This window comes from Falco punctatus, assembly GCF_963210335.1.
Source record: "Falco punctatus genome assembly, chromosome: 17".
NCBI classification, from domain to species: Eukaryota; Metazoa; Chordata; class Aves; order Falconiformes; family Falconidae; genus Falco; species Falco punctatus.
In genome coordinates, this window is record NC_137597.1 from 4685611 (window position 1) to 4712157 (window position 26547).

The 26547-nt window shown below is 47.7% G+C and overlaps 2 protein-coding genes and 1 long non-coding RNA gene across 4 annotated transcripts; 1 reads left to right on the plus strand and 2 right to left on the minus strand.

Annotated features, from left to right (window-relative positions):
- Positions 1–4379: 4379 nt before the first annotated feature.
- LOC308054636 lies at positions 4380–14966 on the minus strand. Of its 2 annotated transcripts, XR_013924164.1 has the most exons (4): positions 14197–14966; positions 8004–10514; positions 7678–7922; positions 4380–6814 (listed from the first exon to the last, which is right to left on the minus strand). It is a non-coding gene; the product is annotated as an uncharacterized lncRNA (long non-coding RNA). The 2 variants fall into 2 exon arrangements; XR_013924165.1 differs by lacking the exon at positions 4380–6814 and having other exon boundaries at positions 6821–7922.
- An 18-nt stretch (positions 14967–14984) lies between these two features.
- On the plus strand, positions 14985–21500 carry TAF8 (TATA-box binding protein associated factor 8). Its single transcript, XM_080367757.1, has 8 exons — positions 14985–15053; positions 16173–16329; positions 16957–17055; positions 17341–17403; positions 17847–17971; positions 18321–18468; positions 19231–19373; positions 19825–21500. The coding sequence occupies exons 1-8, from the start codon at positions 15021–15023 to the stop codon at positions 19966–19968; spliced, it is 912 nt and encodes a 303-aa protein (XP_080223883.1). The 5' UTR covers positions 14985–15020; the 3' UTR covers positions 19969–21500.
- A 105-nt stretch (positions 21501–21605) lies between these two features.
- Positions 21606–26544, minus strand: CIMAP3 (ciliary microtubule associated protein 3). The gene is made up of 6 exons (XM_080367763.1): positions 26465–26544; positions 25319–26369; positions 24887–24985; positions 24216–24346; positions 23823–23949; positions 21606–23442 (listed from the first exon to the last, which is right to left on the minus strand). The coding sequence occupies exons 2-6, from the start codon at positions 25415–25417 to the stop codon at positions 23374–23376; spliced, it is 525 nt and encodes a 174-aa protein (XP_080223889.1). The 5' UTR covers positions 25418–26369; positions 26465–26544; the 3' UTR covers positions 21606–23373.
- Between the last annotated feature and the right edge of the window lie 3 nt (positions 26545–26547).

Consider the following 26547-nt stretch of genomic DNA (forward strand, 5'->3'; position numbering starts at 1 on the left):
CAGGAGAAAGGCTGGTGCCAAAGGCTGAGGTAGGACTGGAGACAGCTGGTTTAAGTGCAAAAGCCTGTGTAAATCAACAAATCCCTACCCTAATCTTTTTGCTTTAAAATAGATGCACGATCTTTTGTGTTAGCCCCCTACATTCCTCCAAGAAATCCATTCTGCCTTATTGTTTGTGTGTACAGTGTTTTGGACAGCCATGCTGCTCAGGCCTGGGGCTGTAACAGCAAGTAACGATCTGCAATAACATCCAGCATTAATGTTTGCACCCTTTTTTGTAGCGACTCCTGTCTCCTGCCAGGGCAGCTCCCTTCTCCTACAGCCATGCTCTCCTCTGTATCACTGTTCCCTGATACTAGGTTGTTATGAAGTGATGCCAAGTGTCTGCATGAATTGTTTCAGGACAGAGATTATGATCTATCTGAGAGGGGAGACACATTCATCTAAGTGTCAGCTATTACTGTGAACACATCAACCAGAGGCACCAGAAACTAACAATGTGCCCTGGAAACTCCTGCTTGGGTCAGTAGATTTAGTCAGCTCTGTATACCAATTTGATGTCCATGGAAACAGTAGATTTTATTTCAGGCATACACTGCTTGAGATTACAGTTGATCCTAATTAGTAATAAACTATAAACCAGGGACAACGCATTCGTCCTTCTGAACCTGACAGGGCTCTCCTACTAGATGGGGTTAGGAGATGCTGTAAGACAAAGACCAGACTCCTATCTTTTGCAACTATAACCATCAAAATTCTGGAGGATTCCTTCCCTGATGTCAGTAAGAGCACCCCGAGCCCCTGCACCCCCAAGAGCAGGAAGGTTAGCCTATGACTAATGATGGCAGGGCTGCAGGGTACCGTTCCTGTGTGCCAGCAGCTGAGACAGCGAGATACAAAAGATTTAAAGACAGGGCTGATGTTTGCCATCAGTTATACCCTTGAGACCCCATTGATTTCAATGGGCTCCCATGTGCAATATGAAGCAGCGCTCAGCCCATTTAGCCCCACAATACTTAAACCTATTTTTACCTGACAAATATGTTAAAAGTATGCGTAAGTGTTTATTTACTTCCTGCACAGTAAAAGTTAAGAAGGACAAAATAGATGCTCAGCAACGATCTTTGCTCACCTGCAGAGATTGATGGTTGGATGCACAGCTGAAAACTACAATGGTGCCCTAAAGACAGACCAGTTTCCACTTCCCATCTCTTGTCACTTCTTGCACCTGCAGATCTGGCTCAGCCAAGCCCTTGCCGGCACAGTGAGGTGCCTAAGGAAGACGTCTAGTTGCACACGTGGGTGATGCTTTAAGCTAAAACTGCAAACCACTGCTGTACAGCAGAGAGACCATTTTGAGAGCACAGATGATGGTGGCAGTCCTAGCCACCAAAGAAGCCTGCTGTATTTAGGCCCACTCCACATCCTATGTTTAAGCCTTCAGCTTTGCAAGCTGACTCTTTCAAACAGCTTTAACAGTTGCACTAGAGTTGAAAAACAACTGCAAGTGAGGCAGAAAATAAACGTGGCACAAAAATCTTTGAAGAGAAACAGCAGCATGAATATCACACAACCTATCTCAGCAGCAGCCTCCCTGCACATGCTGTCACAGCTATGATCACGTAAGATCCTGCCACTTCTGGGCGCTGTCACCACTGTCCTCATACTCCATTAGCTATCTGCATGTCAGCAGCACCTCTGCTGAACTCCATGCTTGCTCTGATGGCATTTGTAATTTGGTGTATCACAAGCAATATTGGGATTGCATCCTTCCCTGCATTGGCCGAGCCACACAACATAGGGCAAGTAACCTATATATCTATACCCTACCAAGCCAGGGCTAGAGAGGTGGCCTGAACAGCCACCGCAGGCTCTCTCCTGTGCAAGGTAACAGAAAAATGCTGAGAGAGTTTCTGGGTAAAGATGAGAAGTGTCATCTCCCCCGATGAAGAATTTGGGGAAATCTGTGCAAAATCTGAGACTTTTTGGGGTATTTCCGATAGAGAGGCTGACCCGGGCTCTCATTGTCAATGCAATTAAACACATCAGGGGAAAAAAAAAAAAGGCAGACCTCCCATATTTATTTCTTTGTTTTCTGGCTCAGGCTAGAAATCTAAACAGGGCTGGTTTGAAAGGTACTTTCCATAAGCCTGGAGTCCATCTGTGCTTGCCCGGGCCCAGCTCCCCGATAAAACATGTGCATATAGAAACCTGAGCTGTCCTAAAGAACACAAGTCCCTAAATACTTGAGTTTTGAACAGCCTGTTTTCAAATGAAAGGCCCTTGCAAGAGAAAGCCCCATCCGCCTATGGCAAGGAGTAACACAAACCGTGCAAACAACTCCTGGGTTAGAGCAAGTGGATTTGTGTACGACTGCATGAAGCAGGAGACCTGCTCCACTCTGCCCGCCTTGTGCCAGCAAAATGCCTGCCAGCAACAACTGTGTCATGGCTGCAAATAAAAATATGCAGGACTGAGCCACGTGCACAGGGGTATGTTGCTCCTCGCCCCTCATGATGGTGATATAGCTGGTGTTAGGCTGCAAGCCCACAACAGAGCTACTTTGGGCTTCATCCAGTCTTGGAGTTCAGGCACTCATGCATGTCTCAGCACCCGGGCATTACAGGCAGAAGCACAAACAGTTATTTTGCCGCTTTGCACAAGGAGTTTGACACAGGCCACCAGCCATGGACAGCTGAACCCTGCACACAGGTGAGAAGAGAATCTGCAATGCTGCAGCAAGCAACCAGGGAGCAAGCGGCACATGCAGCATGGCTGGCCGGTGGTGTGATGCAAAGACTAAAACTGGACCCTTTATCTCACTGAATCTGTGGCTGTTCCCTACCCTTGATCTCCCATTTGCCCAAGCTGTGGTTCTTGCATTGCCAGCGCACTGGTTACCTCAACTAAATGCAAGGGCACAGGGCAGAAGGACACAAGGCAGCACTTCACCAGCCTTCCTGCAGCACCTCCGACTTCTGCTCTGAAATAGGAAGTTGATAAAAACCTCACTTAGTTGCAAAAAGAAAATCAGATTTCAAAACCACTGTCAAAAGGGGCTCCAAAGCCTAGCAGCAGTCCTGGCATTAACCCTTTCCAGAAGGCAAGCCTCTTCCCAGCTGCACCTGGGGCCGAGGAACGGCTGGGGCTGACACCAGATACCCTGGTCATGCCTTGCTCAACTCTTTGGGGGCTTCCCCCCCACCCCCCCAACTGTTGCTTACATTCTCTTGTAACATTGCTTTTATCTTGGGACCTATCACATGCCAAATCTGCTTTCATCAATAAGCAGGTTGGAGGGTGGAGGGGAGGGAGGAAAGCAGGGGAGGGTAGGAAAAACTGCTGTCTCAGTTAACATGCTCACCTACTGAAAAAATTGAGCGGGGTGGGAAAAGAAACCCAGTGCTAGGATGGATGGCAAAACCCATCACCCTCTCAGGAAAACACTTGGCTTCTGGTAGGATGATCCAGCTCCTCAGTGATTGCATGGACTTTCCCAATTCTGGGTCCCAGCCCCAAAAATCCTGATTCCAAGGGACTCCTCACAGAAGAGCCAAGTTTCACCTCTCTTTTGGACCTTGTGTATTTTCCACCCAGCTGGGACATTCCTGCTTGCCAGTTTAACTGGGAATCACTCCTGCAGCTGGGAACAGATACACAGTGACCCTATATATCCATACCCTACCAGCATAGGGCTAGAGAGGTGCAGTTCAACACCCGAGTTCAGCAGGGAACCCCCTGGTCCATGCTCAAGAAACCACTTAACACACAGGACATCCCAGAGAACCGACACCTCCCATTTACTCAGAGGATCAACAGTGCCATAGCTCTTTGAAGACTGGACGGAAAAGATTTGGCCAGGGGGCTTCAGTTTGGGAAGTCACAGTTTTAGCATTCTTCCCACTAGCTATGGAAAATGCCACTAGAAGAGAGCAGTTTTCAGCTTTATTCTTTCCCTCCCACCTCCTTTGCTGCCCTGGTCCAGAAAGATGGTGCTCCCCTTGACACTGGGGGTACAGCAAAGACAACTGCAGCAGCCAGAACACGATGACCACCAGCTCAGCTGGCAATTCTCTGCACTTGAGCTGCTCCTGCTGCTCAAGTTTAAAAGCTAACTTTACTATACAGATAGGGAGCAACCTGGTCTCAGGAAGAAGAGATTTCTTGGTTTCTGGGAGGCAGCTGAGGAATAAGACTTGTCTCCTCTCAACACACACATCATACTGCTGCAAATGTCCCTTTGGAAGCCTGCCGCCACGCAATGATTCTGCACAAACCCTTCCTACCACCCCCGGCCCCTTTGCAATGTCCCTGTCATTCTTCCACTCCACCCAGCTGTATATTGAAAAAACAACAAAAAAAAAAAAAAAACCAAAAAAACAAAAAAAAAAAACTCTGCAAAAGGTCCCAGCCATCTGACTTTCCACCCAGGCAGGATCTGGGCAACTCACTTCCCCCTGCACCCTCACTACCGGCTGTGGATTTCCTGGCCCTCCCGCATGCGCGGCCTGACCCACAACAGGGCACGCTGCTGGGGGTAAAGCAGGTGCTTTGTGTTTCTCACCCTTTTCTCCTCTTTTTAATGTGTCCTATGTCAGTCTGTGATTAAATCAAGCCTGTTTAACTGCCACAACCAGATGTGGGGACCCCCTTCATTTGTTATAGAAAAAAAGAAAGGAAAGAAAGTTACATGTGGTGACAGTTGTCTGCATGTGAAACACTGCCTGGAGCCCTCCGTATACCCTGAAGCCACAGGATCTTTGCTTGGGCTGTGGGAAACTCCATTTATCAGAGCTTCAGAGACCCGGTCTTCAACATTTACCCCAAAATAGACCCTGCTGTCAGTAAGGCTGAGGAAATGCATGCTTTACCAGACTCCATGTGCCCTCCCATACAACCTACTCTCCCTCCAGAGGTAGTGCAGAGCTCAGCTCCCCTTGCCCAAGGACCCTTCTCCACCACAGACCCACTCCTCCCCATCTCCACAGACCAGCAGAAGTCCGGCTGCTCTCTGAAATCCCCATTCCCTCCAGCCAAACTGTTTTCACAGCCACAGAAAACTAGTTCCACATCTGCCCCTGGAGCAGCCTCCCTTGCTCCCAGCCCAAGTGACTTCTCTGCCACACAAGAGTATCACCCCGAGTTCCAGCAAATACCCTCTCCACAACTTTTTAGTAGGTGTCTTATTGCCACCTTCCCTGGGAAGAATAGTTCTTGGGGTGACACCAGCATCCTCCAGGTTTGATGGAGGTCCTCAGATAAACCTAAACTGGCACAGTCACGTTCCGAGGAAAACTTTGTCCAGGGAACACGGTCCAGTGTCAACAGTTTCTAGCAACAAACTTTTTCTTCACTATATTTTTTTTCCTCTCCTAAATTGCATTTCCTAGGACAGAGAATACTCTGGGATTTCCCAGCCCACCATCACTAGGTGGGACTCTCAAAGGGAACAAGACTACAAGTCCCTGGGGAGTTGCACAACAGAAGGTCAGCAAGCAGAGCCAAGCCAGAAACTCTGCCAGGGCAAGTTAACTGAGGTTATGGAGAAAACTGCAGCCTTAAGAGAGGAAGAGACAGAGACATGAGGGAGGAAGGAGGAAGGGAGATGATATCCGTCCCCATGCTCAGAGCAGGGAGGTGAACAGACAGAGTAAGCAGCAAAGCCTATCGTTGCCTCCCAGCTGCTGCAGAGCCCTGGAGACAAGCTGTGGGTCACAGCCCATTGAGGATAGGGCTGTCATCTATGTGAAGCTTTATCAGTGGCTGTTTCTTCTTTCTTTTCTGTCTTGCTCCAAATGCGCAAATTCCAAAAAGGGTGGGAGATGTCACAGAATCAGCAACACATCCTGAACAGCTGCTGCCACCCTCTATCTCTGCCTCACCCCTTGTGTCTCACTGCTGCTTCTGAAGCCCCCAGAGAAACAAACTGCTCTGCCTGGCTAACATGAAGGGCCTGAGGAGCGACAGTGCACCACAAGTCTAGAGGAGGGCAGATGTCTGGTGGGATTCAGTTTTGAGTTCCCGTTAGGTCTGACTGATTCAAGACTTCCACAGACGAACCGCCTTTGGGTCAGGCTCCTATGGGAAGAGCCATTTGGAGAAAAAAGTTTTCTCAGCTCAGGCTTATGTTGTGACATGATCTGGAGCTTCTTTCCTCTCAAGGAAAGGTTAGGGAGGTTTTTTGAACACCTGAGACTTCTCATGAAGCAGCTAGTGTGAAGATAGCCTGGCTGCACATTCCACCTAGGCAATGAGATTTTTCCATGGCCACAGGTATGTACGGACATCGTCGACTAGGTCTCTCCACCCATGTTCAAAGATACTTAAGCATCTAATTCCAGCTTGAATATGCCTCTGTGCTAGCAAAGGAAACACTTTTTGAAGCATATATGATTTTTAGATACTAAACAACATAAAGAAAGGCCATAAAAGAACCAGCTTCTTTGGGGAGGGGGAAGTCCTTGAAAGAAAAGTGATGCTATTCAAGGGATTTAGCAAGCCTCCCTCTCCCAACAGCCTATTTCAGGATTTCTTCCCAAGAAGCCTCCCCCTTCCCTGAAGATCCTTTTTTGAGCACAGATGTATAAACTTCAGGTTTTGTTCTTAGGAAGAATCTTTTATCAGCTTCTTGCCCCGATAGTGACAATTTTTGTTTCATCTGTAAAGAGGGACAGGGAGCTGGATTTGATCAAAGAAGAATTAGTCCAAACCCAAACTCTAAACTCAGCTTGAGCCGGTTGAGAAAGTCTGATTAAGTTCACAGAAGTTCATATATTTCATTCATTGCTGCTGCTTCTGTATTTCCAGGATCTCACTGGGAAGAAAAAAGGGACTTTCATGAGACTCTGAGCTCAAATTTACAGACATAGGCATTTGCTGAAAGTGCTTTGCTAAGAAAGACCACTGTGCTTAAAATGACAGATTTAATGGGCAAGTAAAGGTGGCAGCAGTCCCTCTCAACCCCATTATTGCCACCCGCTCTTGTAACAGTAAGCAGCTGCCTAACTTTGCAACTCCTCCAGTCAAATCACTGATGTTTCTTAAGCTATTTCCCACCACCCCATTTTAAAGATGGGCAAAAAACAAGCACAGAGAGGGAAGCTTGTTGCTATATTCAAAGAGCAAGAGCAGAGGCAGAACCAGGCCCTCCAAGGCTGGTATTCTAGTCATTGCACCCCAGCAGCACACAGAAGTCTGTACTACATAACCTATTACTGTGGGAAGCATCTCCAAAAGCTAGTAAAATCCCAGCATGCAACCTGGAAGAATTTTAGCAAGCCATGTTCATGCATGAGACCCAGCTGAGGCGCTTCAGAACCCATTCAAACAGCTTCCTCATCCTTCAGAAATGGGAAGTGCTCAAAACAGGACCCCAAATCTAGCTGGCATAGGCAATGTCACACTACCACAGCTCAGAAGAATTTTCCAAACTTTCATGTTCTACTCTAAAGCAAAGCCAGGTCAGCCCACTCACAGCACAGCCCATGATCTGCTGCAGGAATTACTCATGCTGGCCTTGGATGCTCCCTACCAGGAGGAACGTGGGCAGCTTTGCCCTGCTCTGATCTGCAGCCTGTCCTGGAGAGCAGAGGTATCCCACCACCCCATCTCCATCCCTGGACCTGTGCACGGAGGAGCAGGATTCCCTCCCCCACCCCTCCCCTGAAAATACAACACCCGCTGTGCGGTTTCCTGAAATGATAGCGATATTTGTCGGAGGCAGCAGTGAGAAACCCAGATGTGGTAAGTGGCCTCTTCTGAGTTGAGAGGTGCTGGTGCTTGTGCTCCGGAGTAAGGCTGTCACCCTGTGGGGCCAGCAGCAACACCCTACTCTTTGCAGAATATCAAAGACACATGCGATGCAGCTCTGGCTCAGAGCAGAGATGGCTTCATCTGGCAAGCTGTCAGCCACAGAGGGAAGTCTGCAAAAAACATGCAGGAGAGACATTGTCCTGGCCCAGCTTTAATGCTGACATCTGCTGTACCACAGAGAGGGTGCCCACCTTGCTGTGCAGTACTTCCTCTGACAGCCTGAAGGTCTTATCCTCTGAAGATGACCTTTAAAAGTCAGACAGATACTTGAGGTGAGGAATGGGCTCATGGCCCAAGGCAAGATATGCCAAATGTGGACACAGGGGTCAGAAAATAGGGATAATTTTGGTTTTGCTGCAATTACACATCACATTTGCCACTTCTTGGTCAAGGATGAGCAGGAAGAGGACGATTCAAGATTTGAAAAAGTTTAGCATCAGATATATGGCTCTGACTGACCATCCATGCTAGGGAGAAGGCACAGGCCACATGCCTCAGAGTCCCTCTAGTTGGTTTTAAGGATCCCTAGCAGCCAAATCATTGTCATCATCTCTTGACAAGAGATGAGAAAGGCTGGGCCAGACAAGTACCGGCTTTCTGCTGAACATGCCATTGGCTCTCCCCGAGACCGCTGGGGATATTTTGATTTACAGCATCCCTGATACCAAGGGACTGCATCAGTGGCTGTTACATCCAGCATCTGGCACATCCAAAGCAGCTGCAAACAGTCTGCCCGAAGCAAAGATGGGAAATCAGAATGACAGCTTGCCAGTAAGATTGGTCAGAGAACTTGTTACCCTCTCCAGTGCCAGAGGGAAGGTGAGGACCATTTGCATTGTCTGTAAGAATCTGCACTGGAGAGCATCCCCTAAACCTGGCAGTGTTCCTCCGCCTGTCATCTGAAACTAATATCTGCTGTTCCTCGGAAAATAAAGTTCACATCTAACTGGTTGCACAAAAGCAGACTTAACCCACCTCATCACCTTTGGACCCTAAAGCTTCAGGCAAACAGAGGGACAAAATGGAGAAGAACATCTACTGAGTCACTGATGAGGCAGGACAAGCTGACCAGAGCTCTGCAACAGTTCTTGGCAGCAGAGACTCTGGACAGCCTGGAGGTGTGGGTTTACATGCTTGGTGGATTAGACATGGCGCTGACTCAGAAACATAGCTATGAGCTGGTAGAATGGGAATGAACAGTTTTTACATCCACTGACTAGTGTGGAAACAAAAGGCCCAGCAAGCATCAATCACCCCAGCCCCACTTCAAGCATTAAAGATGCTATGATATTCCAGTTTGGCCAAACAGACCTCCTGGGGCCTTCTTGCTATTGCAGGCTCATCCTTAAGGAGCCAAACTTGCAAAGGGAGACATGGGGTGGGGGGAGCCTGCCTGAGTGGCAGAGGAGGAAAGCCAGGGACCCTTCAGGGTTAATTCCAGCACGTAATTCCATATAGTATAACCTCAGAAGGGATACTAGCTCTGCCTGCCCGCTTAAGAGCTGGCTATAAACACCCAGTTTCTCCATCTAGCTCAGCAGCCTGCAGATGAGCTACAGCATTATCATCTAGAAAGGCAGGCAGTCCCGACTGGGAGCCTTGCTATGTCTGGGAGCACACTGCACCCTTGAGGAGCCCAATTACATTCCCCTATGAAGAGATTCACCTTATTTCCCGTTTTAACTGTGCTGACCTGCACTTCAGCACCTGGATCTTGTTATGATTCTTAGATCAAAGAGCTCTCTACCACCAGACACCTTCTCCCCGTGTGGTTATTTATAGGTTTGACTAAACACCTTCAAGCTTTACTCTGGAAAAACTCCGCAGTTGGAACGCCTAACTTGCACACAGAGATGCATTTTGCATTCTAGAAAGTCTTCTCCGCCCCCTGTGGATGTTACACCTCTTTGGAAGGTGAATGGAAATCCCAGGTGTGACCCCTCAGCAGTACCTGGAGAGCTCATCCACATCCCCACACCTCAGTATGAGCCAGGCAGCGTGGTCCTTTCTGCCAAGGATCAGCTTCCTCCACCACATAACACAACCAGCAAGAAATCTGCAAGGGGTTTACTTCAAGAAGCTTTAATTAACACACATGTATATTGCCAACAATAACACCACTGCTGTTTTAGAGAAGAGGATAACAACACTAACAAATAATATCTCCCCAAATAATAAAACACAACAGCAGCAACATGGCTATAAGCTCTCTGTATTTGAGTTTTCATTTCTGCAAGGGATAAGCCAAGGTCATTAGGGGGAATAAACACCCCAAAACACTCTCAGACATGCAGTTTATTCCTTCCTTGCCCAGTAGCGGCTTCCTCTGCATATCAAGCATTTGTCTCTGTTAAACTGCATGACAAAACCCCACAGAGCTGGTCAGTCAAGGAATTTGGGGACCTCACAGGAGCTTTTCAGCAACAAATGGGTGCAGGAAGGATTTTGGTGGCATCCTCGAAGCTAAGGGGTGTAAACAGCCAAGTTAATTCAGTACCAAAATGCCAACAGTGAATGAAGTTGCTCACAAATAAGCGCATATTGGTCACAATGTGCCCTCTGGTGGCAACGGTGCTGGGGTGGCTTGGGGCACACTCAGACCATGCAGGTGGCAGCTGCCTCCTTTCAGGGCTGGGTGAGGCAAGGAAACCAACCTGCAGCAGCTCAGTCCTCTGCTCTGGGCCAGTCCAAGGCACATCTCTCTGGCAAGGCAGAAGCATAATGAAGTTTAGGAGCACAAAGAGACATTAGATCACTTGGCCTGGCTTCCTGTCTTAACACATGCTGCAAAATTTCACCCCTACGTTGAGTTCAGTCATTTCCATCTGACTAACCACCTCTCACAAGGCTGTTATTTTAAAACATCGAGGTCAGACAGGCAGCCTTCTGCTACACTGAGCACCTCCCAGGCTCAAAAAATTGCAAAGCCTTCAGCTTTCCCTAGCCAAAGAGTCCAGAGTTGTCAGTTCCCATTCTTCTTTTCAAATATGAATTTCAACAAGCTTTACAACCTTCCTTCTGGGATTGTACATATTAGAATTATCAGCTGTAATTCAAAAAGGTTAATATTCTTCTTGTTTGGGGCCAATCCACCTGGGAATCCTAACTCCTATCTCTTAAAACAATCTGCATGCAATTCAGAGTAAAAACACATGAACTTGCTTCCTTTCTCAGTCTGACACCAATGTGAAAGTATTTTTTGTTGTTGCTAAAAGTGGAAAACAAGAGGAAAGGTTCCAGTCTTTGGGAAAACACAACATGCCCAGCAAGGCACGCAGACTATTGCCATCCTGCATTTTTTTTGTTTTGCTGCCAGATTACTGATTTCACAGTGCTGCAGAGGAAACTGGCACATTAAATTGGCAAATTCTTCCAGTGGCAGCATCATTTCCCACTTCACATGGGCTCCAAAATAAAGATGCTGCTCTCCACCTACAGCCACAAACTGCCAGCAGGGTTCTGCTTCCAAATTCTGTCCCTTTCAAATCGGATCCCTGGCAACATCTTTTAGCATGGCACTGAAGCACTCCTTTTTTGCTAGTCTCCTCTTGTCTCAGCTGGCTAGTCTCCTCTAGTGGCTGCTAGCATCTACTTCCGAGCAGTCAGTACTTAAGACATGCAAGAAACTCTTAAATCACTGAGTAACTAGATCTTTATGGAAGTTTTCTATTCCCACCCCATCAGAGGGGAGCTATGTTTAAGGGAAGAATTATGTACCCACACCACAAAGAGGGATGTTGTACCCATAGTTTTAGGACTGTCTATGAATCTGTGGACTACTGGATTTCTGCCAGGCTCTGGATACTCTGCTCATGATGAGTCCAACATGGACTGCACTGCTCTGGAAAGAGCTTTCCAAGCATACAGTGCCACTGACAAGAATATTTTGATGTCATATGCTGCTTTTTATCAGCTCTGAAAGCATCTCACAAGCAATGCCAGTACCTAACAGATGAGAAAATGAAATGCAGAGGAGCAGAACTTGCCTATGGTTACTGAGCAGGCTGGATGCAGAGCCAGGACTACAGCCCAGAATAATACCATGCAATGCCCAGCCTCCCCTAGCATCCCTCACTGCAGGACTTCTCCCACCACCCCCTTTCCAAACCAAAGCCTCTGAAGTACAAAGAGCTCAAGACTTAAAACAGTTTTGTCTTCTGAAACTTGTCCATGAAGTTTTGTGAAGGAGGAAAAAAGAATATTCCCAAGAGTGAAAAATGGGCAGCACAGGGCTATGAAGTACACATATTTACACAATAGCTCTCACACATGAATAAATCAGGCAACATAGTATGTAACAAGGAAAGAATCAACAAAAGGTATCAAACGCAGAGGAGCATCCGCAAGTCAGGCCAAGCAGCTCAACTAGAGCAGGAAATACATGCTTGTTCTGGAATTTCATACACACATGAGCAGTGGGACCCTGCCTGGGTACACACGCTTGTGTGACACTGTGTGAAGGAAGGCACTGCACTGGCCTGTCTCTTTCCTGGCAGATTCCTCAGCTGCAGAAGGAGCTTGCAGGATGCAAGTGGGCACAGGAAAGTTTACATTTGGTAGCCTCATCTGGCCTCCTAGCTGAGCCTGATTCTATCAGGAGTCTGGAGTAGAGACCTCCTGATAGAAGTCCCCTCCAGCCTGAATTGTCCTGTGGGACATCTGATTCCTGATGGGAATACAGGCTAGATTAGGCAAGGCTCCCTCAACATTGCTTGGGTAGAAGCTGGGCATTTCAGAATCCTAAAATAACTAGCTGGGAATTAACAAAAGATGCAGGGGTTTGAAATCTTGCCTCTGCAAGGCTCCTTTCCTACAAAAGCTGAAGGAAGAAAGACTGTGGCCATGTTCTCAGTAACTGCTTGGCCTCTCCACTTTCCAGGTCCCAGAAAGATGCTCCAGGTCAGCTCAGGAAGGCACTGGATGCCCTGCACCCACATGGATGGAAACAATCATTGTGCAGAAAAAACCACCAACAAAAAACCCGAGTCAACTGGCACAGAGGAAAGCCGAGTGGTTCTACACATCAGCGGTTAATCCTCCAGAGTAGGAGAAGGATGCTGTGTCTCTGTCTGTTCTTCAGGATTGTGTCTGGGTTTTTTTTACACAAAGCAATTCAGTGCATAAACAGTCCTGAAGGCAGGGACTGAAAGTCAGGTTTGCTTCGTTCTAGGCAAGTACTTGAAACAAGAGATGAAGAAGAGACTGTCCTCATGCAATAAAACAACCAGAAGTTATGGCTCAATTATCACATGCTGTATTTATATTGCACCCTTCACAATCTCAGTAAGGGAACTCGGCTAAATAATGTCCTCATCCTCCTCACTGCATAGACAGGGGAGCAAAGGAAAGACTTAGGCAAGTCAGTAGCAGAGATAACAGCAGACTGAGGTCCTGACCTGCACACATCTCAGACATGTGCGTGCTGCTCCTTTGCTGCACTGGACCCCTACATGGATATCTCTCCTGTCCAAAAGATTTCAGCATCTAGCGCCATACCACTAGTCACAATTTACTTTTCTTCCCCCCTGCTGATGAATGTTATGACTGATACATTATGGAGAGAAAATGCTGCCTTACTCAGTACTCTAATGCACACAAAGTTCATCAGCAGAAGCACCTGTCTACACTTTCTTCCCCATTTACTCATCCTCTGGATTTGCTACAAGAGCAACATGTAAATCAATTGAATAAAATCAATGGCAAGCTGAGACTAAGGGGCATAGTTCTTCTCATAGTACCAACCAGTCTGAAATCCCGCCAGCGCTCCCATAGACATTTCTGGCTCAGCCCAAGCCTGTTTCTGCAGCAGCACTGCATGAATGTTTTCAGTCCAGACCTGCCAGAGTTCACTTCCCTTCCCATCCAAACAACTGGGGTCAGACACTTCAAGAGTTACCCAGAAAACTGCAACATACCAAAATTAGGCGCTCACATCTCCCCCTCTTTTAGCTTCATCTACAATGCCAGCTTAGTCACTAGTATGCAGACCTCCAGAAGCTCATCAGCTGGAAGCCACAAGGGCTCAGCATCTCTGCTAACACAGCTCTACATCTCTTCTTAACATGCTAGGAGGCTGAGAGCCTGCCTCACCTCCACTACAAAGCCCTGGCATAGACAGACATCCCCACTGAGGGATGGCAAAGCAGCTGCCTCATGGTTCGGCAGAATACTGACACCCTGGGAATTCACATCGGCAAACTGCAGCAAGATCCCGTTAGTACCAACCCCCTCACACACAATCATTTCAAGCTACTTTTAACGTCCTCAGAGCAATTATACTCCACCAGTCCTCTGCCAACTGTTTTGCACATCCCGGAGTACAGAAGACATTAAGATTGCCCTCTATATCACATTTTCAGTCTCTGAAACTATGTTGCCTCCTACCTTTGATGATCAAGAAATTGGCTTCTGCAGGCGTGTTTGCTTTGAACAATCCAGCCTCCACCTTCCTCTACCTCCTCGCTTTCCCTATCCATTAGCAGACCTTGCTGCTATTGTTGATAAGCCAGCAGCACATAGAAGCTGTGTCGCCATACAAACCAAATGTGATCAGGACCTTTAATTTCCAGCGTGGCACCTGTTGTTTACATCACTTTTTTTTTCACCACCCCCCCCCCACACACACACAGTAATTGGTTCTTATAATGTTCTTGCTCTCCCACACATGTACTTACACAGGAAGCAAGGGGTGGGAGTTGTAGCCTGGGGTTTCCTGTTCTGTCTTTCTGAAACACTGAACTGACACCAAAGCTTTGATCAAAAGATCTAAGAACACGAGCTGGTACACCGAGGTTCAGCTAAGAGTACATATTGCTTACAACAGGAAAACCAGAAGTGCCTCCATGGTTACAGGGTTTCTGGCACACCACTGGTGCTCTTCAAGGGTTTTTAAGTCAATAGTTTTTGAATTAAATAATTTTTTCACGGGAACACTGCTAAAGCAAGCACAACGGCATTACAGGAGGCTTTGCTCCTGTTGGAGCCACAAGCTCCGCCACCCCTCAGGAGATGAAAGGGGCGCTCTACGGGCTGCAGCCGGCGCTGGGAGCCCCACGGACGGGCCCAGCAGCGGGCCCGGGGCAGCCCAGGCAAACCCCGCCGCGCTCCCTCCCTCCCACACTACAAATCCCACAGCGCCCCGCGCGAAGCACGACGCACACCCCCTCCGCCGCACCTGGCGCGTGCGCACAGCTCCATATGGCTCCAAGATGGCCGACACAGCGTCCGGTGGCTCCAGCACGGTAACGGCGGCTCCTCGTCAGGACACGGGGCCGTTGTGGCGGGCGGCTGCCGCGGCGGGCGGGCAGAACGACAGCGGCCTGTCTGCCCCCCCATGCGCCTGAGACGCCTGCAGCCTGCCCGGGGGGCTTTGAGGCGAAGGCTGAGGGGAGGGAGGCGCTGATTGGCTGAATGGCCGGGGGGAGGCGGGGCTACGCAGTGGCACTTGATTGGCTCAAGTTTTTCTACTCTGATTGGCCGGCGTGGGATCAGCGGGGCGGGGCTGCCCGTGGGGCGGCTTTTTTAAAGGGGCCGCGGCCCAAAGGGCCTTCTGCTTTGCGTGGTGCCTGTAGCACTGTGTCTGTATGTGTGTGTCTGCATATATGCGTGCGTGCACGTATGTGTGTGCCTATATACATGTGTGCATGCATGGGTGTGTAGATGTATACGTATAGGTTGTGTGTATGTATATGAGGGTGTATATGCATATGTGTAGATTGTGTATATATGTGTGTGCATGTATACATGTGCATAGATTGTATGTATAGATTGTGTGTATATGTGTGTGCATACACGTATGTACATGTGCACATACGTGTGTCTATGTATATGTGTGTGTGCATGGCTGTGTAGAGTATATGTATAGATTACGTGTATGTGTGTGTGCATATATACCTGTCCAGGTATGTGTGTGTATGTATATGTGTGCATGTATGTGTATAGATTGTGTGTATGTATATATATATGTGCATAAGTACATGTGCTTGTATGTGTGTGTCTGAATATGTGCATGTGTATGTAGATGTCTACTATAGATTGTGTGTGCATATACATCTGTATGTGTGTGCTTATGTACATGTGTGTACATGTGTGTGTGCCTGCATGCAGCAGGAGGCTGGCCCATGACCCTTGAGCACGGGCAGCACGTGTGCCACCCTGCCTGCCAGCCCCTGGCGTGTCACAGAGCCTGTCACCTGGCCGCGTCCAGAGCCTGGGGGTCCCAGCCCAGGGGTCCCAGGGCAGGATCAGTGCCCTCGCCCTTCCTGGGGCCAGCCGGGCTCGGGCCTCGCTGCTCTTCCTGGGGTCTGGAGGTGGCTTCGTTTCTCTGAGCTCTCGTTTGGGGCGGGGGGCTGTGTCTGCAGAGGTCGGGCAGCAAGCATGCCACCACGCCGGCTGATAACTACTACCTGGCTCGGAGGAGGACGCTGCAGGTGGTGGTCAGCTCCTTGCTCACCGAAGCCGGCTTCGAGAGCGCTGAGAAGGCCGCGGTGGAGACGCTGACGGAGATGTTACAAAGCTGTGAGTATCCAAGCTTTGTCAGTGCCCAGTCACACTGGTCCCCTGAAGTGCCTTGGTTCTCTGTTTTCAAATTTTTATTATCTTGTGTTAATAATGTTTGCAAAAGCAGAAGGGTTGAGCAGTGGCTAGAGCACAGCCCCGGAGTTCTGTGAGCGTGAAATGCTTGTCCGAACTCAAAAGTACTTATGTTACTCACTGAGTACTCATTAGATACTCATTAGGTGTCCTAATAAGCTCCACATACTGAGATGCTGGCAGAATAAGTAGAGAAGTAACAAAGTCCCGGACATTTGGTTAGTTAAGGCTGCAGAAGTGCCTGTATCTGGCAGCTCTACTTCTGCTTTGCTGGGTGATGTGCCTAGGATCTCGGGTTCCGTATTTTTCTGAAATCAAAATTTGATCAAGTTTTGTATCTTTTCATGCTTGTGATGCAGATTTGCTTTTTGCATTTGCAGAAAACATCTGACTCTTTGATCTTTAGTGTCTCCATACTTCGTGTGTGCATGTGCTTTAATTTCAAATACACAGGTTGTAAGATGCTGGATTCCGGGAGCTGTTTTTCATTCCTTGCTAAATTTGCTAAGAATTCACTAGGATTGGGCTGATACTTTTTTTTTTCCCCTCCAGATATTTCTGAAATTGGAAGGAGTGCAAAGTCCTACTGTGAACATACGGCCAGGACGCAGCCTACGCTCTCTGATATAGTGGTTACTCTCGTGGAAATGGGTGAGTAGTAGACTGGTCCCATTAATTCCAGCTGCCCGCATTGCAGAAGATCTGAGTGTGCTGTGTTGGTAGGAAAACCTGTCCGTTGTGTTTCTGATATGTGTGTGATGCCCGCAGTTCTGGGCTTCGTGTGGGCACTCAGATATCGTTGCACAAATGCAGTATAAATATATACAGAGTGCGTGATTTTCTTTCACATATAATTATTCTGGAGAAGCCTGAGAGAAGGGATTTTTCATGGGGTAAACTCTGGGTGTGATTTCTGTTTCCTGTTTTGTATTTCAGGGTTCAATGTTGAAACGCTTCCTGCGTATGCCAAGCGCTCCCAGAGGATGGTCATCACGGCCCGTATGTGGGAAATTCTCTTCTTATGCAGGAAATTGGAAATAATTTGGCATTCCTATGTGCTGGCATCCAGAGGGCTCCTGCTTTCCTGGTGGATGATGCAGTCCAGTGCCCCTGGAAGTGCAGTTTGTCTTAAGAAATCCTGTAATGACTGTGTAATAGGTACCCTCTGCCAAACTGGTTGCCTTTGCCTCAGCATCTTTATTGCACATGAGAATCCTCAAGATAGTTTTGTTCTCCTTGTGTAGGAGGGAGGGGTCAAGTAATCCTTATTCCCTTTTGGAATGCCAAACACAATCTGAAATTACTGCTCGTGGGATGTGTTCTGTCCCTTTTGTAGGACCTGGAGACATGGGTTGCAGTTCAGTACGAGCTAGCACTTCATGCCTAACTCTTGGCAGAATGAAGCTGGCTGATTTATGTGTGTGCATGTTTTTTAACTGTAGCTCCTGTGACAAACCAGCCTGTGACTCCCAAAGCCCTGACAGCTGGACAGAACAAGCCACATCCATCCCACATTCCTGGCCATTTTCCGGAGTTTCCAGATCCTCACACTTACATCAAGACACCGGTGAGTGAAAAAATATATTATTTTTTTTAATACCATTTGGGGTCTGTCTGAAGTCAGTGACACCAGGAGTGGTGTATAAGTATTTTTACTGCAGTGCAGGTACTGTTTATCCACAATGTTGCTTCTTCTGGCTTAATATCTCGCTTGCTGGTTGTGGGTTGCCCTTGCTGTAGACTTCTGGCTGTTTGAGAGCTGTAGCTCTCTGAAAATCTGTGAATGTGAAGGTCAATGCTTGCCAGTAGCATCTGCCTCCTAGTAGTGTTTTGAGCTTCAGCTGTCTGCGTTGCATCCACTAACCGTGTTCTTTTCTTTTTTTTTTTTTTTTTTTTTTTTCCTTCCTGCTGCACAGACATACCGGGAGCCAGTATCTGATTATCAAGTCCTACGGGAAAAGGCAGCATCTCAACGGCGCGATGTAGAAAGAGCTCTCACACGTTTCATGGCTAAGACAGGAGAAACCCAGAGTCTTTTCAAAGATGATGTTAGCACTTTCCCACGTGAGTTATCTGGGACACTTTGTGCTGTAAATAACAGCTGCCTAGCTGGGTATACACTCCGTTAGTTCTTGCTACTGCAGGAGGTGAGCAGTGAATGATCACAGTGTGTTTGCCCTTCTGAGACACTGGAAGGCTGGGAAGTGAGGGTTTTCTTTTCAAAATGGGGATGAAAAACAGAATTGAAGCCAAATGGTAGGCTTCCACCCTCACCAAAAGCTCGCTTTCTTCTGCTGGTGGAGAAGGCCTTGGCTGATAGGTGCTAAATTCAAAGCTCATCCCAATCCTGTCTCCGCCCCTCTGTAGCTTCTGAATAAGTAATTTCTTCTCTCTCATATTTTTATGGGAGAGAGTGGAGGTTTTCCTGTTCTTCTGCCTGCAAAGCAGTGATGAGAATCTTCCCAAGGCTCACTGACAGCACAAATGTCAGTGTTATCTTAAGGGGGCCTAAGTGATGCTTCAGCCTGTGAGATAATTGAACCTTTATGGAGGTCAGGAAGGATTTTTTGTGTTAGTATAATGCTGTGTTTGTGGCTGGAAAAATAAGGGGGCTCCAGAAAATATGAAATTAAGAGACTGCCATCTTTTAGGAACAGCGTATTTAATTCCTGGTCTCTGGGAGCAGCAGGCAAAGAGTCTGTGTGTTTAAAACCAGAACCAGTGGAAAGCGTTTGGTCTCTAAATAACTGGTTGGGTTTTTGCTTCCTGTCCTCGGAGTTGAGTCTTCTCCCAGCTTGCTGACTGGGTCCTTTTCCCTAACCCTAGTGATTGCTGCCAGGCCTTTCACCGTACCCTACCTGACTGCTCTTCTCCCCTCTGAGCTGGAAATGCAGCAAATGGAAGAAACAGATTCATCTGAGCAAGACGACCAGACAGACACTGAGAACCTTCCCCTGCACATGAGCACGGTACGCCCAGCCTGAAAGATCAAGGTCTCTTGGGCCCAGTTTCTTAACGAAACCTGGTTCTTTGCCTGTCTTCCTTGCAGCTGGGCACAGTGGGTGGAAAATGGCAGTGGGTTGCATTTTACCAGGTGTAAAGGCCTGAACATTGTCATGGTTCTTTAACTTCCTGCAGGGTGCAATGCAAGCTGAGGTTGAATCATGAGCTTTCAGTACAACCTTCATCTCAGTGTTAGGGGAGAGAGGATTGTCGTTGGATCCCACACTATTCCCAAAGGGGATCTTCTTGTGTTAGAAATCAGGAGTCCGCACCTTTAATGCATCTCCTTGTGTGCTGCTGTTTATCTTGGCTGTTGATTATATCTAATTTGGCCATAGGTTATGTGGTCTAAACTTCTAAGCCTTGTTTAGCCTAACTTTGGTTGTTTATGCTTATGCTTTTTATTTAATGTGGCAGGATGATTCAGGACCTGAAAAGGAGAACGCTTCAGTGTTACAGCAGAACACATCCCTGTCAGGCAGTCGGAACGGGGAGGAAAATGTGATAGACAATCCCTACCTCCGGCCAGTGAAAAAGCCCAAGATCCGCAGAAAGAAGTGAGGTGTAGCCAGCCCACTGCTCAGAGAAACCCAGGGGTTTCACCTCCGCTGCTGTGGGTGAAAGGCGTGGAGCAAGACAGGAGAGACAATCCAGCTAAGTGGCAGAAGCAGAAGAATGATCTGTCTCTGCCTAGTGAACTACACTCTCCATCCTGGTTTGCAGTGCTCGCACTTTCCCCTCTGCTCTCCTGCTGACTTGGAATGGTCAATGGTCAATTGCCTTAAAAGCGTTGAAGGCCATCGGGTTACAGACGGGAATGGTCTCGTTTACTTTGCTTTGTTCTCACTGTCGGCAGGATTTACTTTCTGAAGAGACGAGGGACATGAAGGTTCTTGCTGCTCAGTGCTTCCCAGCAGGCTGTGCAGAATACAAAGGCATAATTCGTTTATGGCTGGCTGGCAGGCTAGAAAAGAAACGTCTGCAGTCAATGCTGCCTGGCCTTCTAGTCTAAGAAGCATGTTTTAACAGAGACAAAAAAGTCCCAGAGAGGTTTCTTTGGATTCTTGGCAGTTAAAAGCAAACAGACTTTTCTTTTATAAACTAAAGGCATCTGATGTGTTGGTAAGAGAGTGAAGTGTAAATACAGAGCTGAGATGGAATTTTATTCTCACTTTTGTGACTGCAGCTGGACTTCTCACTTAAAAGCAGTAAGTGTGGTGTTTACCCTGTTCTGCTTTGAGATCATTTTCTAGCAGTATGAATGGCACAATTTAACAGCTGCTTCAGGCTATTTTTCAGTTTTATTGTTAGTTTCAACACAGCACAACTCCTTGGAGAGTTCATGCCTTCACTAGTTGGTTTGAAAGATGCTGGGCTGAAAAACTTGGAATACAGAATAAAGCTGTATTGGTTGCAGTCCACAAGGCCATGCTATTGATCGCACTTTTTTCGTCCATTTTCAAATCCAGGCATTTATTAATGGAAGTTGCTCCCCCCTCCCCTTTATTCCCCCAAGAGTAGAAGACTTTATTTCAGCAGTGAAAATGACTGGTGATGGGATTATTGTAATTATTAGCTGATTCTAGTAGGGCTTTGCTTTAATTTTCCTTCCAACGTTTTCTTAGGCAAAATATGGGCTACATTTCTTTGACAAAAGACTCCTGTAGTTTGGTCCAGTCTCCCAAGCATCTCTTCTAGATGAAAATGTGGTGCTGGAAGAGGCAGCCGAGACTGTGTGCTACAGACTTCCAGGCAGCTCACAGTTTCCTAGAGTAGCAGCAAGGAATCTGTTGCAGTCACCAGGGAGATCAGAGTTGTGCGTGTACGTGTTCCTCTCCATTCAGTTAAGGCATCCTTCCAGGCCTCCCTCTTCCCCCGTCACCCAGGGAGGAGGAAGATAAAAAGGAGTAATTGTTTCAGTGAGCATGGAGGTGTTCCTGCCAAACAATCTGAAATTAGATCTCTAGCAAAAAAGCCCTGCATGTGCTGTTGCCACGTGTGCTGGTGCCTTGGTTGTACAGAATAACAAATGTACAGAGACATTGTGTATGTTATGTATATATATATAAATTTATATCTTTTTTTTACTTGGATTAAGCATTTTTCATAATGAGAAAATCCCTCGCTGGGTAGGGGAAAAATGTAGAATGAAAATAGTAATTTTTATGTTCATAATAAAAGAAATTTTATCTCCTACAAGCAAAACTGGCTGAATCTTTTAAGTTTCAGGAGTGGAAAAGCACCTGAACGGAGCCCGAGTGTGCTTTCAGTGGGGTCTACAAGCAGTAGGAAGTCTTGTCCTTCCCTCTGCATCTCTTCCTTTCTTCACAGCAACACTTGATAGCTGAGAAGGTTGGGAATTTTCCAACAAAAACTCTGGTTCATTAGAAATATGCTCAGTGAGGACAAAGTGCCTTTTGAAATACCATCAGTTTTGCAAAAGCTTTGATAGGTTTCTCCACTTCTCACAGGTGGAACGTGGTTAAGGACTGCAGTATCATAGGTACTGCTTACTTTCTTTTACACCATCTTTTACACATGTATTTTTCTCCTGATTAGAAAACCAGGACAGATGGAGGTGAAGTGTGCAGTATCAGCCACGAATACAAAGGTGAAGCCTTAAACAGCCATAAACCCCAGGTCTTAGGACAGTACAATTTCCCGTGAGTCATACCCCCTCCTTCAAAAGTTTGCACCAAAAGGGGCAACTGCACATCAGCAAGGACATCCCTTTTTAGCAGCTGCAACTACAAAGCAGGCTCTTGTGGTGGGGAGGGAAGGGGCTGGTGTGCCTAGAGAAGACTGGCCATGCTGTTGCAGTGCATATATGAGAGCACTGGAAGACCAAAAGTGGGAAACTGGAAGAATATATTGTGGTTTTACAGCTGAAATTGGGCTACAGGGGGAATTTGCTACAGAAACAGGTAAACAGACCCCGAAAATTTGAAAGCCTGCATTGCAACTGGTAGTTATATCAAGAATGAATGTTGCCTGCTCTTAGTTTTCCCCTGAGATTGAATCAAGGCTGTGATCACACAGATCAAGTTGCTGTGTGAAGGTTTGTAAACATTTATAGAAATCCCTAGGGTCTGAGTTGTACATTACAGGAACAACCGATGATGAGCACCAGAACCTTTCTGTTTCAGACTGAATTTATTATCATGGCCAGATTCTTAATTAGAAGCATGTGGCTTGCTCGTTGCTTGAGAATATCTTCTTTGTGTCAGCAGAGGAAAAGCTAGTAATGCAAAATTAAGTCTTGCAGGCCGTCTGGTCTAACCTGTCCCAGCACAGCCTCCTTCCCTAGGAAGTTTGCTGTGTGCTGCTTTAATATAGCTGCTGGCTGTGCACAAAGCCATTATACCCTTCCTGAACATACCTGAGGGCAGTGTAGTACGATGTGCACCCCCATGTTTTGTCAGCTCTCCTCAGGCTGTGGGTGAACCCCTGGGCCCAGCCTGGAGCATTCGCTGGGGATGAGGAGATGGTGGTGAGGAGGCTGGGGAAGGCAGGTGGTGGCTGCGGGGAAGATGGTAGTGTCCGCTCCCAGTGCTGAGGAGACGGGGCAGCAGCCCGGCTGCCCTGTAGCTGTGTTAATTTGGCTTCTTTCCGGTGCCAGGGAGGACTGGATTTTTGGGGGAGAAGGCCCCTGCGCTGAGGGAAGCCATGTTGGGGAGGTCAGGTGTTTCTGTGGTGACCGACACAAAATGGCCGCCAGCCCTGCCTGGGCCGAGGGCTGAGGGAAGCGGGGCCGAGGGGTGCTGTGCGCGGGCCCCAGCGGCACCCCAACACCTACACAGGCAGCAGACACATGTCCCAATCCCAGGTAAGCACAACTTGCAGCAAGAAATCCCTCTTTGTTTTATTTTGGAGAGGCTGGGTAGTGCGGATGAACACCTCCATGGGTGGCGCAAGGCCCGAGCTGCGCTGCCGGCAGAGAGGACGTGTGGCGACGGCCCTGGCTCCTCAGCTGTAGTATAAACTCAGGTAGGCCACTCGATTCCGGTGTTTCCAGAGTTCTTTGTCTATGGTCAGCTAAGAGACAGCTACTATCGGTTAGATATTAGCAATGACAAGCACTTCAGAAAAGCGCGGGAAGGTGCAAGAAGGTTTTATTTTCAGCAGAATTACATGGAAAGTCTGCACTCTGGTTCTCTCATTTTGTGGATGGAAACTTCCAGAGCAAATTTCTTAATGTAAGGTTTTTTTGAAGGACTGTAACTGTGTTTGCAAACCAGCATTTTCTGATAGAAAATCACTTTGTTTCTTGTGCCCCAGGCTAGTAAAGCCATGTATCCAGCAGGCCAGTGAGGGAAGGATGACAAAACATAGTCCAAATGCATTGAAATAATCATACATTTTCCTTTGTCACAACCCTTGAACCAGGAATAACATCCCTTTATCCTTGTCCTTACCTTCTGTACCTCCATTTTTAGCATCCTCTTCGCTGGCATCGGCACTAAAGACCAGTCTGGAGACCCAAACTTCATTGGCCAAGTGATTTTTTTGTGTAATGGCTTGTCTGCATTGTAAGCTCCAGGTCTAAAGAAAAAAGTCACAAAATACCTCATCTCTGGAGCTAGTGTATGACATTTGTAATACTAGAATTTACCAGCCTTGCCTTGATCCATGGGAGAAATGCATGTTGTGGTATTCATGTCATCATGCTAAGACTAAAACAGGGGAGCTTTTTGAAGATAAAAGCATTACTGGGAACTCAGTTACCTATCTCCCATTTGTGTCTTAGTATTTCTTTCCGCTAGTACTCCTGCTTATTATTAAAAGTGTAAGAAAATGAGTTACATTACCCAGGGAAATTTTTATCTGAAGGCTTATCTGGAAATCGTGGTGTCCTAGTGGAAAATGGAGCATAGGCAGGCTGGCGTTTTCCCTCTTTATTCCAGAATGACTGGTACGTTGCTGGGCTGGGAGTCACAGTCTGCAAGAGAGAAAATTTCTGTAAGGAAGATCTTTTTCTGCAAATCATTCCTACATGCTCCAATCAGCAGCCAGCTGGGTATTGCCGACTGCTGTTCAATGCATGCTTTGGCTACTCTGATAGAGTAAAAAAATCAGAATAAGTCAATATGCACTCCCTACTCCTTACCCAGTGAGGCCTGTGATGTTTCTGCTACTATATTGTTATTCTAGAGAAGCTGGGCCAGAAAACATAGCGTGTTTGTTCAGGTAGTATAGCTGATTTTGCCTCTATATGTACATTTACATGTGTGTGTATATGATACAAAGGTATGTGTATATAGAGATGCATGTGTTGATGTTGTTAGAGCTCATATGAGTCTTGGGTCTCTAGGCTCAACACCTCCTACTAGAATATGTGTAAGGAGTTCTGTAGGTACCAGATACATTAAGTTGGAGGCAGCCCCAGCAAACGTGATCGAAACTGATGGTCTGTGTTGGGAACAGCCTACAAATTCTTGCAAAGCTTCAGCTCTGCCGCTGTGAAGTGTGCTTTTCTTACCTGTGGCTCTGGTATGAAACGCTGGGCTGTTCTCGCTCCTATCACATAGCCTTTCTTGCTCAAGGGTTTGTTTTCCAAAGAGTATCTAAGGCTGCCGCTCTGCAATTCAAAAGCAGAAGTCTCTTACTGACATTTTTAAGACACCATTTCCATCAGGGGAAGGGCAGAAGTACATGAGCAGCAGACACTATTCCTGTTAATTCCTCTAATTTCTTGCTAACGTAGAGTGTTAGGGCAGCTAGAGTTTTGAGGACTGGTACGTTTGGAAGGGGAAGGGCATTTCTTTTTCTACGTATATGCGGGGACCTTGTACGATGGGTTGGCAGGGTAGGTGCGGGGGACTCTGTGCCTGGCTGGCCGTGGTCCTGTTGCTCCTGTACTGTGCGTCTTCTGTGAAGGAAAAGCTCTGAGCACAAAAACTGAGTAACTTACCTCGTGACTCAAGTAACAGCCTGGCCCAAGCGAAGGGTCTCCCCTGATGGGTATGAGCTGGATTGCCAGCCTGTCTGGGGCATGGTGGAGAGGGAACATTTTCCGCTCTTGACATGACCCAAAAGAGATCCGCTTCCGTCCATCTGTGAGATCAGGAGAGGAAACGCCACCAGTGTGGTGACCACTTGCCACTGTTTTTCCTTCTTAAGTGTCTGCTGCTCCCTGCCTGAGGCCAACCTTCCCCTTATCTCCCAGATGGGAATTTTCCTTGACCCTGGATATTTCAGGAGGTCTGCCCTTTGGATACCTGTTCCCTCCTGCCACGAAGGTTTCTTTTTCCCCAGCCTGAGCAAAGAGTAGCCTAGCAGCCCAGTTGTGGGGAAGGTTGCTGGGGAAGCCCAACGCCACTGGGGAGCTGCACAAGAAGGAAAGCCCTTGTGCCCACACCCCTGTCTCCCATGGCTCACCTCTCCGCTGCCACTCCGCTGCCATGCTGCCCTGTCAGCTGTCAGGGGGTGTGTGGGGGTGGGGGTGTGTGTGTGTGTGTACTCCGGTTGCCATAGACACGGAGGGGGGAGCGCTGGAGGGAATGCTGGTGACGGCAGCGCCTGAAGAGGGCAAGGAAAGAAAGGATGAATAATATCATACCTGTGGATTGTGCTGTGCTGGCTCCTAGTCCGAGGAGCTGCTGTGTTCGCACCGTCAGTCAGTAGGGGAGAGATCTCTGGGGAAGCAGTCTATAGATCGTGCCAGCAAGACCCTTCTCTGTGATGATTCTTGTGGCATGGCCTGATCTGCCCTGTTGTCTCCTCCCTGTCTTTCTCCCTGTACCTGACTGTTAAGGCAGGGCAGTGAGTAACCCCTGCAAACTGCCTGCGGAAGACCACTGAAGTCACCAAAATGATACCCGAGGGTTTGCTACTCACTGTCCGATCTCGGGAATCTCATAGCCAGCCTGAATGTTGGAAATTCCTGCAGCAACAGCCGCAGTGATCATGAGACGGGGCTTGTTGACCTGGGCGGCTTCCTGCTCAAAGGCTGCCAGCATTTCCTGAGGGATGCCAAGAAACGTGTCTCACGTGGAGTCTTTGGGCTCAGGCTTTGCAAGCAGAGCTGTGCAGAGCAGAGGGCTTGACCAAAACCTACCTTAATCAGGACGGTAAAGAGAGTCTTGTCCTGGGCTGGGCTGCCCCTGGACCCAGGGTACTCCCAGTCAATGTCCAGTCACA

Bases quoted from the DNA above. Each gene is read 5' to 3' on its own strand.
- TAF8 (XM_080367757.1), top strand. From the start codon at position 15,021: ATGGCCGACACAGCGTCCGGTGGCTCCAGCACG. The intron at 17,056-17,340 runs GTGAGTAGTAGA...TTTGTATTTCAG, and splicing joins GGTTACTCTCGTGGAAATGG to GGTTCAATGTTGAAACGCTT. The intron at 19,374-19,824 runs GTACGCCCAGCC...TTAATGTGGCAG, and splicing joins TTCCCCTGCACATGAGCACG to GATGATTCAGGACCTGAAAA.
- CIMAP3 (XM_080367763.1), bottom strand. From the start codon at position 25,417: ATGTTCCCTCTCCACCATGCCCCAGACAGGCTGGCAATCCAGCTCATA. The intron at 24,347-24,886 runs GTAAGAAAAGCA...TCTCTCTTGCAG, and splicing joins GTTTCATACCAGAGCCACAG to ACTGTGACTCCCAGCCCAGC. The intron at 23,443-23,822 runs GTAAGGACAAGG...GCTGTCTCTTAG, and splicing joins TAAAAATGGAGGTACAGAAG to CTGACCATAGACAAAGAACT.